Here is a 13,303-nt window from a genome sequence, read left to right as displayed (position 1 = left end):
TCATCTGTGACTTTAGAGAAGGGTGCAGAATTTTTGAGGCTCACTTTCCACACATCTCCCCTCCTTCAGCCCATGAGCAGCTTGAATCTAATTCACCTGGCAAGGCAGCCTGCTTTCACAGAAATCCAAAACATTATTTCTTCCGTGGTAGTTTCTTCTTTAACAAGGCTCACGGCTGGAGTCAGATGAGATGTGGTTCAAGATATCATTTTGACCCCATGCTGCTTTTCAATTCCTCTTATGGTATTGGCTTTTGATTTTCACCACCCTGGCCCTTCACCTGGCCCTGTTCAACACAGAAACTAGTAGCATGAAGCACAATCCAGCGCAAACCTCCGGCTTTAAACCTCATTGATTTGTCATCGCCCAATGTGCACTGGGGACACGGGTGGTGCTGTGGGTTAAACCACAGAGCCTAGGACTTGCCGATCAGAAGGTCGGCGGTTCGAATCCCCATGACGGGGTGAGCTCCCGTTGCTCGGTCCCTGCTCCTGCCAACCTAGCAGTTCAAAAGCACGTCAAAGTACAAGTAGATTAATAGGTACCGCACCGGCGGGAAGGTAAACGGCATTTCCGTGTGCTACTCTGGTTCGCCAGAAGCGGCTTAGTCATGCTGGCCACATGATCCGGAAGCTGTATGCCGGCTCCCTTGGCCAATAAAGCAAGATGAGCGCCACAACCCCAGAGTCGGTCACGACTGGACCTGATGGTCAGGGGTCCCTTTACCTTTAATGTGCACTGGAGTGTTTCATGTGTTGGATCCTCCAGTGACTGTGAAGAAGTGCGTGGCCATAGCCAAATGTATTTCACATTTTCTTCTTTTAGTCATGAGGGACCACAAAACATATTCGGGGAAAGCTCGCAAATTCATTTGTGGTAGAAACATCTCCGGATGCAAATGTTACCAGTGTTGTTACTATATTTAAAATTGATTTGAAAAGCACATACTGTGAATACGTGAATGACATCACTAAGGTGTGACAAGATGATTTGCACTTCTTATCCTACATAGTACAGGCAAACCTCAGAGATATTGTGAGTTCGGTTTCAGGCCACCACAATATAGTAAATATTGCAATAAAGTGAGTCACAGAAACTTTTTGGTTTCCTAGTGCATATAAAAGTTTACACTATACTAGATGTTCACACTATACCGTAGTCTAAAGTGTGCAATAGCATAATATCTTAAAAAAACCTCCAATGTGCATATCTTAATTAATGTGACACAGAAGCACGACATGCATATGCTGTTGGAAAAATGACTCCTCCTTGATGCAGGGTTGCCACGAACCTTCAATTTATTAAAAACACAGTATCTGAGAAGTGCAATAAAGCAAAGTGCAAAAAATGAGGTATGCCTATAATTGGGAAGCAGCGTTAACCAGAATGATTGACACATGAACACTGATAAACTCGAACCTAGTCTGCCTTGGCATAATATCAGTATGTGTCAACATGGGGTTCTTAGATGAGATGAAGAGAATAGCAAAAATATTGTGCCCCAAGTCATTGTGTCTGTGCAGGATCAATTAGCAGCAGCGTCTCATCTCCCTTATAACACCCTTGCTAATTTGCTCTTGCTATGCTGGACTGAAATAAGGTGTATGTATCTGGCATAGCTATTATTTTAACCTGATTTCTACATAACCATTGAGAAATCTCAGAAGTGAAGATGTTTGATATGTTTCTCCAGGATGACTCCAGAATATTATTATCTATTGTTTTCCCCTAGAAGTTTGTTTTACCTTCTGAGGATGGTGAGCCAGTGTGCTTGATGACCCAAAGTATTGTCTATATATTTTTAATGGCATGGGACACACATAATGTACCATGCAGTTTGATACACTATGTGGATTAGTGTCCTCTTTCATTAAAGCCTGTCTTTTATGGTTGCCTAGAGGAATTTGTAAATACAGGGACACACTTGCAGGTCAAGGCTCTTTGCTGATTCAGTCATTCTAGTCTATATTTCTCCCTGAAGTGCTAGTTTTCCATATTCCATATTTTTTATTGTATGCACTAGAGCATTTCAACATGTGTTGCATTCTGAGATAATACAGTTCCATGCTTTGCTGTGTGCTTTTTCTAAGTGTTTGAAACAACAGACTGTAAAAGGAGACTCTGTGCTAGGCATCCATTGGTCAAGATGGCTGAAGGTCTGCATGTCTTCCTGCTCCGCAAATGACCCTTTCCTAGACCTCATTTGCCCTTGCAAATTTAAATCTCTGAGAACTCAAAAATTTAGAATGAATCGTGCAAATTAAGTGAGAGGATGCCAATTTACTTGTATTACTAATTCAAAGCGTAGAATGTGATAGTGTCTGGGTATAATTTGCATGCAACGATTAATGTGCCTTCCCTGGTTTGCAACAAAGCTCCTTGTTGTTGATTTGAGAAGGGGTAATCTGTTTTCTAGAGCAGCAGGAGTTCAGATTTACGATATTGTATTGGTAACTATCTGCTTAATCCAAGGCTGTGCCACTAGATATGAATTTTCTCTCTTGAGCTAGCAGCTGAAAGTGATAATCTAATCAATAGCTTTCTAATCAAAATGACTGAAAATGTACTAAGCAGTTAAATAGTTGTGTGGTAATAAGCTCCTTTCCGTGCTCAGGAGCGCTCACCAATAATTTAAAATGTTTAATCCAAAATCTGTTAAATTGGGAGTCCAAATCAGCTGGCACCAAATGGGCTGTAATAATAATTCTTTCAAAACATTGTTTAATATAACGACAGTTTCCTGCCTTCTGTTCTTCATTTTTCCTCAATGATACAACACTAGACATTTCCAAACAAATCTCATGATGTGGCCAGGACCTTTTGCCATTCTTGATTGAACAGTGAACCTACACTGATACTAACTTGGGGGGTCTTCCTTCTTTTGCAGAAGAAATCGAAGTGGATGTGGAAAGCACAGAGTTCTCCCATGGAGACGTGGATGATATCAGCACAACCAGTACAAGTGACATTGATGACCACAGCAGCTTGCAAAGCATTGGGAGTGATGAGGGTTACTCCAGCGCTAGTGTCAAGCTCTCCTTCACTTCCTAGAGCATGGTGCTAGGGCAGAGCAGATGATTTCTTTGGGGTAGTTGAAGTTCACACAGCAGAGCTCTTAGATACAGTATTTTTCTTCTCCGAACCGCACTTCAACAGCTAAGCTTGGACAGATGCAACTCTAGAATAGCTCTGTGGGTCCACAGGAGGGTGGGAACCTAACAGGGGAGTCAGTCAGTCTCCATACTGTCATAGTCCAAAATACTGACTTAGTGCTGAACCCATAGCTATTTTGACGTCTGAAGCAGGACTCCAGTTGTGCACAGCTGGACTGAGATTTGCCCATGTATAAGTGGATAGCTTTGCTAAGAGATTATTTGATTTGGACAAGGGATCTTGGTTATTCTGGCCCCAATCCTTTTTCTCAGTTTGTCATGCCTTCTGAGAAATGGAATTTTTCCCATCTTCCAAATTTAGCAAGCTTTGTTAAGAGCCCTTGTGGTGCTAAATATAAATAAAAACGTTAGTCCAATATCTCATGATGATGATCTAACGCTAGTCCCAGATTGTGGGACAAAAGTAGCCAAGGTGATACGTTTCTTGGACCAGCCTCTTCTGATGAGTTTGCACAATTTTATGAATTACAAAACTCCTTTTTTCATTCTCCTTAAAATCCCATCACTTGATTGAAGCTTCTTTCCCCCTTTAACCTGAACGCGAGAACTATGGGAAGTTCTTGTGTACTCTCACCAGCAGTAGCTAGTCCAGTCAACACCTTCTGCCCACTAGGTTTCTCCAGTCAGCTCTGATCATTATTACCTAAGAGATATCAATAATAGTTCGAAGCTCTGCTCATGCCCTGTGAAAAGAGAGGTGCTGCAAATCTGGAAGCAATTCTCATTCAGCTCAACTTTTCAGCTGGACATTGTTTCAAGGCAAGAGCTTGTGCCGCATTATTTAGCACTAGCGTGTTGAGCTGTAAAATACCAGCACACAGTGCAACTGCTCTCTGGATTCAATGGCTACAGCAGTAACTCCTTGTCTATAGAGTGATGCTTCTGACAGAGCGAGACAGACAGACAGACAGACAAGCCTGTAAAAGATATGTTGTGCAGGAAAGGCACAGCCTCCATTCTGAGCCGCAATGATCCTTTTTTTTTTCCTTTTGCAAATTATTTTGATAAATGTTTGTAAAAGTTGTTCAGGTGAGAGAACCTACATGCAACAATGTCTTTTTAGAACTCGTAGGCATGATTCTGCAGATGTCTTTTGTAACTAACACCAATGGAAAGGGACCCGTTTTTCTGCTGCCATGCACAAAAGGAACAGGGAACTCTCCTCGGGTTTTATGGCTCTTCCTTTTGATTTCCTTTATGGATTCCCTTTGCAAACTTTGCCACCTGGATCCAACCATAGTTGTGGGCCCACAGTTAACATGGCATGTGTCTCGCAGTTCCTCAGGGGACGCCTCCCACTCTCCCTGAGCAGGAACTGTTGCAGTTGTCTTGCTGTTAACAAAATAAGATTGTATCCAATTTTTAAAAAATGATTTTCCTTTTGCGATAAGCTTTCTAACCTGCACTTTGAGGTCTTCTTTGCTTTCACTTTTAAGTTTTTAACTGCAAGGATTTTTATTATTGTTCCTTTACCAAGTTTAAACTTCTTTTTTTAGAGACCTCATTTATGACACTTGTTTGAGACTTAAGTAATTTGCCTACCCCGTAATTACTAAGGGGAAAAAAGAGAAAAAGAGAAAAAAATGCTTTATAAAATTCATAACTTATTGCTGATTATAATTATTGGGTTGTTAATTTCAGTCCTGTAGATTTTTAATTTTATTATTCTTTAGATAGGGCTGGGCATCAAAAAACAAAAAAACAAAAAAAAACAAGGTAACCTCATTTAGCAGTGCAGTGGAATTGTGTTTAAATGTTAGCATATGGTTCTGCTTAATAGTAGCACTTTAACACCATTAAACATTTCTGTATCTGAAATGCACTGTGTTCTGCCATTTTGGTCACTCATGATAATATTTTAGAATTCCCATGTTCTTGTGCCTGGAAGTTTTTTTAAAAACCTATTGGCCATGTGATTAGATGACCCCAAATGACCTCTCATGTAGATCTTGTCTTGATACTGATATGCTGCGTGTATGTTTGAACCCACATGTTATCCATTCACCCCAGAGCTATTACTGTGTCATATAATACAAGACACAACTTTAGAACCTGTGTCATGAAATAGAAGCATAATCCCACCAAGGTTATAGTGTGTTTTATAGAGCTGGGGGTTTTTGTTTTTTATTTTGTTTGGTAAAGCCTGGATCCAGTTGTTGTTCTACATTAATCTTCCCTAGGTGACTCTATAAACATTCTGGTTTACTGCATGTGGTACTCTCTCCCTCTAGTGGCTGGAATAAGAACCCATTAGTTGTAGTTAATGGGAGTAAAACGTTCAGCTGAACCAGTAGCAACAACTTTTATAATACTGAGGTCTGTTAATTGGCCCATAATCTGCATGTGTGACGCTATAGCGTCCCAGCACAATTCTTTGGGGCTGTCAGAATGACTGCCGAGAACTCAAAATGAGCCAAAATTGTAGTACTGAGTTGTGTGGGTAGCCTTGGTTTGTGATTTTGCAGACACAAAAATCTGTCCCACTGACATCCTTTGAGTCCATTTCTGATCACAGGAGTTCATGTAGCAGAGTACATGCTTTGAAGGTAAAAGGAGTTGAGTTCAAACCCTGACATCTCTGGTTGGAAATTTTTTTTTAGGAGGACTAGAAAAAAGATGAGCCTGGAAAGTTGCTGTCCAGATGTTGAATACTGATCTAAGTGCTGTTATGTGTCAAGATCATGTAAAAAATAATTAGATGGGAAGGACGGACAAGTCTCTTCATGCATTACTTTGTTGAAGGGGCAACATGACTGTTCCTGGACTCTCTTGAAGAATGTTTGGGGAGGAGGAATTTCCTAGCTCCATAGATTCCCAGAATGATTTAGAATGTTGGGGAGTCTACACTGATAAAAAGGTTCTCTCCTTCAGAAGTTATTCCTCAACAAGGCACCAGGAAGAGCTGTGTGTGACCTTTGGGTTAGAGCTAGACACACAACCTCCCTTTGTATAATAAGTAACATATAAAAAAGATTCTACCTACACTAAATTCTGCACAAGCACAATATAAACCTAGAGGGTCTTTGAAGTGTTGCTCTAGAATCACATATAACAGTTTCAGTAGTAGATAGGTAGCCGTGTTGGTCTGCCATAGTAAAAATAAAAAATTCCTTCCAGTAGCACCTTAAAGACCAACTAAGTTAGTTCTTGGTATGAGCTTTCGTGTGCATGCACACTTCTTCAGATACACTGAAATAGAAGTTGCCAGATCCTTCTATATAGTGAGAAGGTGGGGAGGGGTGTTACTCAGAAGGATGGTGGGAATGGGAGATAGGCAGATAGCTGGGAGAGCCTGTTGACGACTCTTAACGACTGTAATAGGTCTTACAGGAAAAGGCAAGGGGTGGGAAGGTGAGAAATGGTTTAGTTATGTATAGTGAGATAAGAATCCAATGTCTTTGTTAAGCCCAGGACTTTTCATGGTTTTAAGTTTGGTAATGAGTTGTAATTCAGCAGCTTCTCTTTCCAGTCTATTTCTGAAATTCCTTTGTAGTAAAACAGCTACTTTGAGATCTTGTATAGAATGCCCTGGGAGATTGAAGTGTTCTCCTACTGGTTTCTCTGTTCTGTGATTCTTGATGTCAGATTTATGTCCGTTTATTCTTTGGCGTAAGGTTTGGCCTGTTTGTCCAATATAGAGAGCTGAAGGACACTGTTGGCATTTGATGGCATACACAATGTTAGACGATGAGCAATTAAATAGTCCCGAGATGGTATGTGTGATGTTGTTGGGGCCAGTAATGGTGTTGTCCGGGTGTATGTGGCAGCAAAGTTGGCATCTGGGTTTATTGCAGGCTCTGGTGCCAGTGTCTGTGTTAAGTCTGGTTGTAGTATTATTGTGGGTTAGGAGTTGTTTAAGATTGGGTGGCTGTCTGTAGGCAATGAAAGGTCTTCCTCCCAGAGCTTTCAGGAGGCTCACAAACAACTTTCCAATACCGCCTTTTACACAAAATTGGACTCAGACCCCACACAAGAATACAAGAAAGAACTAAACAAGATTGTTAAGGAGCTACCCCCACACATCCAAGAACAGATCCTCACCAACACACCAACAGAACCTCGACCAGGAACTTTCTATCTTCTACCCAAAATACACAAACCAGGAAATCCAGGACGCCCCATCATTTCAGGTATTGGCACTGTTACAGTGGGTGTCTCCGGTTATATGGACTCTGTTCTGAAACCATATGCCATCAATGCTCCCAGCTATGTACGTGACACCACAGATTTTCTGAGGAAAATACAATCTTTAAATAATCTTCCCAACAACACTATACTAGCTACTATGGATGTGGAATCTCTATACACCAACATCCCACACAACGATGGTTTACAAGCCATAAGGAACACCATATCAGATAAAACCACAGCGGACCTTGCCACCAAACTCTGCCAATTTGTCCTTACCCACAACAACTTCAAATTCGGTGATGACCTGTTTCTTCAGATCAGCGGCACAGCAATGGGCACCCGCATGGCCCCACAGTATGCCAACATCTTCATGGCAGATTTAGAACAACGTTTCCTGAACTCCTTCCCACTCAAACCTCTCTTGTACCTACGATACATTGATGATATTTTTATCATCTGGACACATGGTCAACAGACCCTGGACACCTTTCACCAGAAATTTAATGATTTTCACCCCACAATCAACCTTACAATGAATCAATCTATGCAAGAAATACATTTTTTGGACACTACTATAAAAATACAGGATGGGTGCATAGACACCACCTTATACCGCAAACCAACTGACCGACAAACATATCTACATGCCTCTAGCTACCATCCCAAACATACCAAACAGTCCATTGTATATAGCCAGGCACTACGTTACAGCCGCATCTGTTCCAATTCTACAGACAGAGACTCTCACCTAAGGGATCTACAGCAAACCTTCTCAGAACTAAAATACCCAGCAGATGAAGTTAGACAACAGATCAACAGAGCCAGACTGATACCCAGAGAGAACTTGCTGCAAGACAGACCCAAAAAAGAAAATAACAGAACACCTCTAGTCATCACATACAGCTCCCAAGTTAAAACAGTACAACGCATCATCAGAGATCTACAACCTCTCCTGGACAATGACAGTTCTCTTTCTCAAGCTCTGGGAGGAAGACCTTTCATTGCCTACAGACAGCCACCCAATCTTAAACAACTCCTAACCCACAATAATACTACAACCAGACTTAACACAGACACTGGCACCAGAGCCTGCAATAAACCCAGATGCCAACTTTGCTGCCACATACACCCGGACAACACCATTACTGGCCCCAACAACATCACACATACCATCTCGGGACTATTTAATTGCTCATCGTCTAACATTGTGTATGCCATCAAATGCCAACAGTGTCCTTCAGCTCTCTATATTGGACAAACAGGCCAAACCTTACGCCAAAGAATAAACGGACATAAATCTGACATCAAGAATCACAGAACAGAGAAACCAGTAGGAGAACACTTCAATCTCCCAGGGCATTCTATACAAGATCTCAAAGTAGCTGTTTTACTACAAAGGAATTTCAGAAATAGACTGGAAAGAGAAGCTGCTGAATTACAACTCATTACCAAACTTAAAACCATGAAAAGACCTGGGCTTAACAAAGACATTGGATTCTTATCTCACTATACATAACTAAACCATTTCTCACCTTCCCACCCCTTGCCTTTTCCTGTAAGACCTATTACAGTCGTTAAGAGTCGTCAACAGGCTCTCCCAGCTATCTGCCTATCTCCCATTCCCACCATCCTTCTGAGTAACACCCCTCCCCACCTTCTCACTATATAGAAGGATCTGGCAACTTCTATTTCAGTGTATCTGAAGAAGTGTGCATGCACACGAAAGCTCATACCAAGAACTAACTTAGTTGGTCTTTAAGGTGCTACTGGAAGGAATTTTTTATTTATATAACAGTTTGTATGTTAAAGAGCCACTGCAGCAAGGTACAACAGGCTGAATATGTATGTTATGTTAGCCATTCTATTTTTTAAAAAAATGAAAAGGGTACGTTTGCGTAACTTAAGAGTCATAGTGATAGCCAGAAAGCAGCTCAAACTTCAATATAACATCTAGAAAAGATTTTATTTCCCCATGTTCATTAAATTGAATTTATATCTTGAAATTTCCTCTTGTTCCTTACACTTGAGATAAATTTATATGTAATCTTCTCCCCCTCCCCATGTCTAATTTGTAATGTGACCCTATGCGTGTTTGCTCAGAAGTCACACTGTGTTCAGTGGTGTTTCACTTTCAGATAGACGTGCCTATATCTGTAGACTTGAGACCCAAAAGTTAAATGTGACTTTGCATTTGGCATACAGCTTGCATCAGCTGCAGGAATGGGCCATTTCCAAAACTGGTAATCCCATATAGGTGCATCACCAGGCCTTGAATGGCTGGGAAATTCTATTCACCCAAAAGCTAATGAACATAAAAAGGCTAAACTGACTTCATTATCACCAAGACTGTTGACATTCATGATGCTTACTGAGAAATATATCAGTCCAGGTTTGTCTTCATCTTGGTGAAAGCTCTTATTTGAGGTATTTGTCACTGTTAATGCTTGTGTGGGTAATGCCAAGAATGGATGTGTACCTTACTATATCCAGAAGATGCGCAAGAGTTATGTTTGTTTTCTGCCACCTAGGAAATGATGGACATAAGCAACCACTAGTGAGGTTGCTAGTGTCTATGTTTATTCTCTCTCTAGGATTAGGCATGGATATTTCCAAACCTTGCTATAGGAGAGCCATATTCCTGGAGATGCGGGGATTGAACTCTTTCCATGCAAATCATGTGCCCTATATCTGAGCTTTTTTGAATGTGATGAAAAATGGAAGCAGCAGCTGTACATGCATGGCCACTTTTCCCTGAACAGTCTTGAGTGAGGCAACTAGACAGCACTGAACTTCAAACTCGTGCAATGTGATGGACTATATGACTTGGAGCACACTAAAGCACTTCAGTTCAAAGACAGTAACATACTAGTGGAATGGGCTAATATGGGCAATAACAACTTACAGTTAATTAAAATTCATGATTCTCAGAAACTTGAAACCCTCTTTTGTTGTGACTTCATCTTTTGCTCTTCAGACTTCATGCACTGAGGAGCTGGAAACTGCAGTTCCAGTAGCACATGATTGGTCATGCAACACAAAAGTGGGAAAAGGGTTGTGAGTTAAAGGAGATTTAACCAATGTGAACCAATGATCTTAGCTTCCAGAGGCAGAGCACCAGGACCAGTTGACATACCATGGTCTGCATCAGATCAATGGCGTTAGAGAAACTGGCAAATGTTAGAGCCAACTGAAAGTAGCAGTTGTTACTGTTCACTCTTCACCTATGGCCTAATCCTTAGCCATTTTACAACGCTGTAACAACTGGCCTCCCTGGTGCACAGTCTACACCTGCCATCATTAAATTACGCCACTGGAAAGTTCTAAACAGTAAGATAATTTACAAAAGAAGGAACACTAAAAACAGAATCGTCAACATCAAGAATTGTTCATTTTTCTCCTCTCTAGCCAAGTTGCAAATAATTTTTTTAACTGTACTAAACACTATCCACTATTTCTCTGTTCAGCTGGTCAAACCAGTGCGGGTATATATAAGCCAGTGTCAGAACTATTTTTTTAAAATGCTAAAGATCCTTTTAGAAAAACAGAGGAAATTTGGATGTAAATGCTACTAAAATAGCTATGAATATCTACGTCCTCATACTTTAGATACCACTAGCATTTACGTAGTTTGCCCCCACCCCTCTTGATTCCTTGTAGCACAATATGATCTTGGTTTTAGTATATTACTCTATTAACAACCACTGCATACAGAAGGAACCTGCTTCTATGACTATAACAGGACTAAAGCTCAGGGCCAACTCAGATCACTGTACACAAAATAGCTGGGGGGGGGGGGAAGAGAGAGAATGCACAAACGTTCTACACTGGACTAACCTTCAGCTCAATACTAGGCAGAGGATCCAGCATCAGGAGTTCAAGAAACAATGGTTACTGCGGCATGCCAAAAGCTGAATGCTGCATGTGGCTGTGGGTGTATAAGACAAGCTGCTAATGAAAACGGCAGGATTTTCCAGTAGCTACTATTGCAAAACTTCTACGTGTGTGAATCAACCTTCAGCTCCTTTCCTATTTTCTGTACATTTAAGATAGATATTTAAGCAAAGTTACTTACCTGAAGTGGCTACCTTCCTCACCCACCCCCAAATGCAAGCTACAGTAGCATTGTACAGTTTCTCAAATACACAGCTATCCTTAATTTCTGTTACAAAAGCAGCAGGGACCAAGTCATACACAAAGAGTTCAACAGGCTGGTCATTTGATTACAGTGGGCTCAGGCATGCCAAACACTATTATACCGTGGCTAAAATCTCCAGTCAAGTAAGTGTAGCGGCATTACTGCTCCTAATGCTCTGCAAGATTAACTTGTCATACACAAGCAAAAAACAATGAAATCTACAAGGCTATGTAGGATTTGAAGAGCTGAACAGTAAAATCAATTACTGAACCCAATGTGGAAGACACATATCAATTCAGACATTTGCTAGATAGAAAAATATCAGCAAGTCCTGCTAGAAATTTTACAGGAGCTAGAAACTTAGCAGGCGCTCCAACACACAACAAAATATGGCATGTCAGGAAGCTGAGTGTAAGTTATATACCCTTCCCTATAGGGACTTCAGCTGACCCCCTAAGGGAGGGACCAACCAGGTTGTGCAACATGATGCTCCAATTGGCAGTAACTAGGGGGTGTATTCAGGCAGGTGTTTCCTGCATAGCAGCTCATTGCTTGTTGCAAACTGCCAGAACAGATTAATCCCTTTTTTGAACGAAGAACATGCCAAATGAAGGCAAGCTAACCCTTTATATGCATAAAATGCCTTACCCATTATAAAAACATGATTCAAATTCAACCCAAATAAGTAATGATAGGGCTCCTCCACAGAGAAAATGTGCTTCTCTGGAGATATTTCTGATAGTGCTCTTGTTGGAATAGGCTGATGTCCCTATTCAGCACCTATTGACATGGTACATTAAATTGTTTTAAAATCACAACAGCTAAGAAAAAAGTGCATTTTTTCATCAATCACTGTTGTACTACGTAGCTCTTGGATTTTAAAATGTCAGTCTTGCGTTATATAAACAATCCTGCTACTGATCTTCAAGCCTAGCCATCGCAGAATGCAAAGGAAATTGTAATTCAAGCATGACATCTCACTTTGCAAATCTCAAAATGTTTTCCTAAACTTAGTCTTCTGCAGCTTCTAACTATTACTTTGCTATTTTAAAAGAAAAGAGTTACTGCAGTGTAATCTTGCATAGGATTTATGTTTGCAACTATTATATTCTAATGTAAAATGACTACAATACAGGTATTTAAACCCAGTAAGTACATTTTATCTTCAATCACATTAACCAGTGTCTGATGCACAAAATTAGGTTTGTGCCATTATAATTTTTCCCAGCTGTTAAAAAAATACCAGCAAATCTGTTTCAGCCTCTACTGAATTATAGGTTTCCTTTGTAATTTGTGTATTAAAGGGGGGAAATGTACAGTGCTATGTTTCTATATAATGATACTGCACTGGTCTAGGAATGCAATTCCGTGTTTAAACAGATATGTATCCTCTTGACAAATATTTTTATGTGCAAGTTTATTTTTAAGATTTCTGTTATCACTATTTTGCTTCCTCTGAGGTTTCCTGAACTTTGGTGCAGTTACTCTAATGGTGCTGTAGCCAACTGCTACTTGAGGAACTGAATGATAAAACCCCCCAACCAATCCATGATTGGTGCTTAAATTGACCAGCGCCAATCGTCAAAACAATACTGAAACAGCATTATCTATAGTGGTGCAGGGATGGTGCTGACAAAGATGTTACATTTTCCATCATTGTAAACATTATTCTTTTGTTTGTGGGCATCTATATAAACTTGTTTAAAATATACAAATAAATTTTATGAAATTTTATTTCTAGTAAGATTTGTTACCCTTTTCTCTTCCCACATCGCTAATGAAAAAAATAAATACTAGTTCAGTTGTCAAACTGCTGCAACAGCATAGCTCCATCTACGTTGATTAGAGGCTTACCTAGTCTACT

General features: G+C 40.4%; 1 protein-coding gene and 1 long non-coding RNA gene across 5 annotated transcripts in view; one reads left to right on the top strand and one right to left on the bottom strand.

The window, feature by feature from the left end:
• The window catches only part of MXI1 (MAX interactor 1, dimerization protein), an 89,170-nt gene extending 75,997 nt beyond the window's left edge, over positions 1-13,173 (top strand). For 2 of the 4 annotated variants that reach the window (XM_083505020.1, XM_083505023.1), the window contains exons 6-7: positions 2,888-6,244; positions 9,116-13,173. In XM_083505020.1, the coding sequence (XP_083361146.1) occupies positions 2,888-3,051 (164 nt within the window). In that variant the 3' untranslated portion in view covers positions 3,052-6,244; positions 9,116-13,173. Of the gene's footprint in view, positions 1-2,887; positions 6,245-9,099 lie in introns of all 4 variants that reach the window. The other 2 variants (XM_083505022.1, XM_083505021.1) reach the window with 2 other exon arrangements.
• Positions 233-4,885, bottom strand: LOC310707694. The gene is made up of 2 exons (XR_014526652.1): positions 740-4,885; positions 233-376 (listed from the first exon to the last, which is right to left on the bottom strand). It is a non-coding gene; the product is annotated as an uncharacterized lncRNA (long non-coding RNA).
• Positions 13,174-13,303: the final 130 nt, after the last annotated feature.

Source organism: Podarcis liolepis, assembly GCF_965112155.1.
Source record: "Podarcis liolepis genome assembly, chromosome: 5".
NCBI classification, from domain to species: Eukaryota; Metazoa; Chordata; class Lepidosauria; order Squamata; family Lacertidae; genus Podarcis; species Podarcis liolepis.
This window is presented reverse-complemented; position numbering and strand designations above follow the sequence as displayed.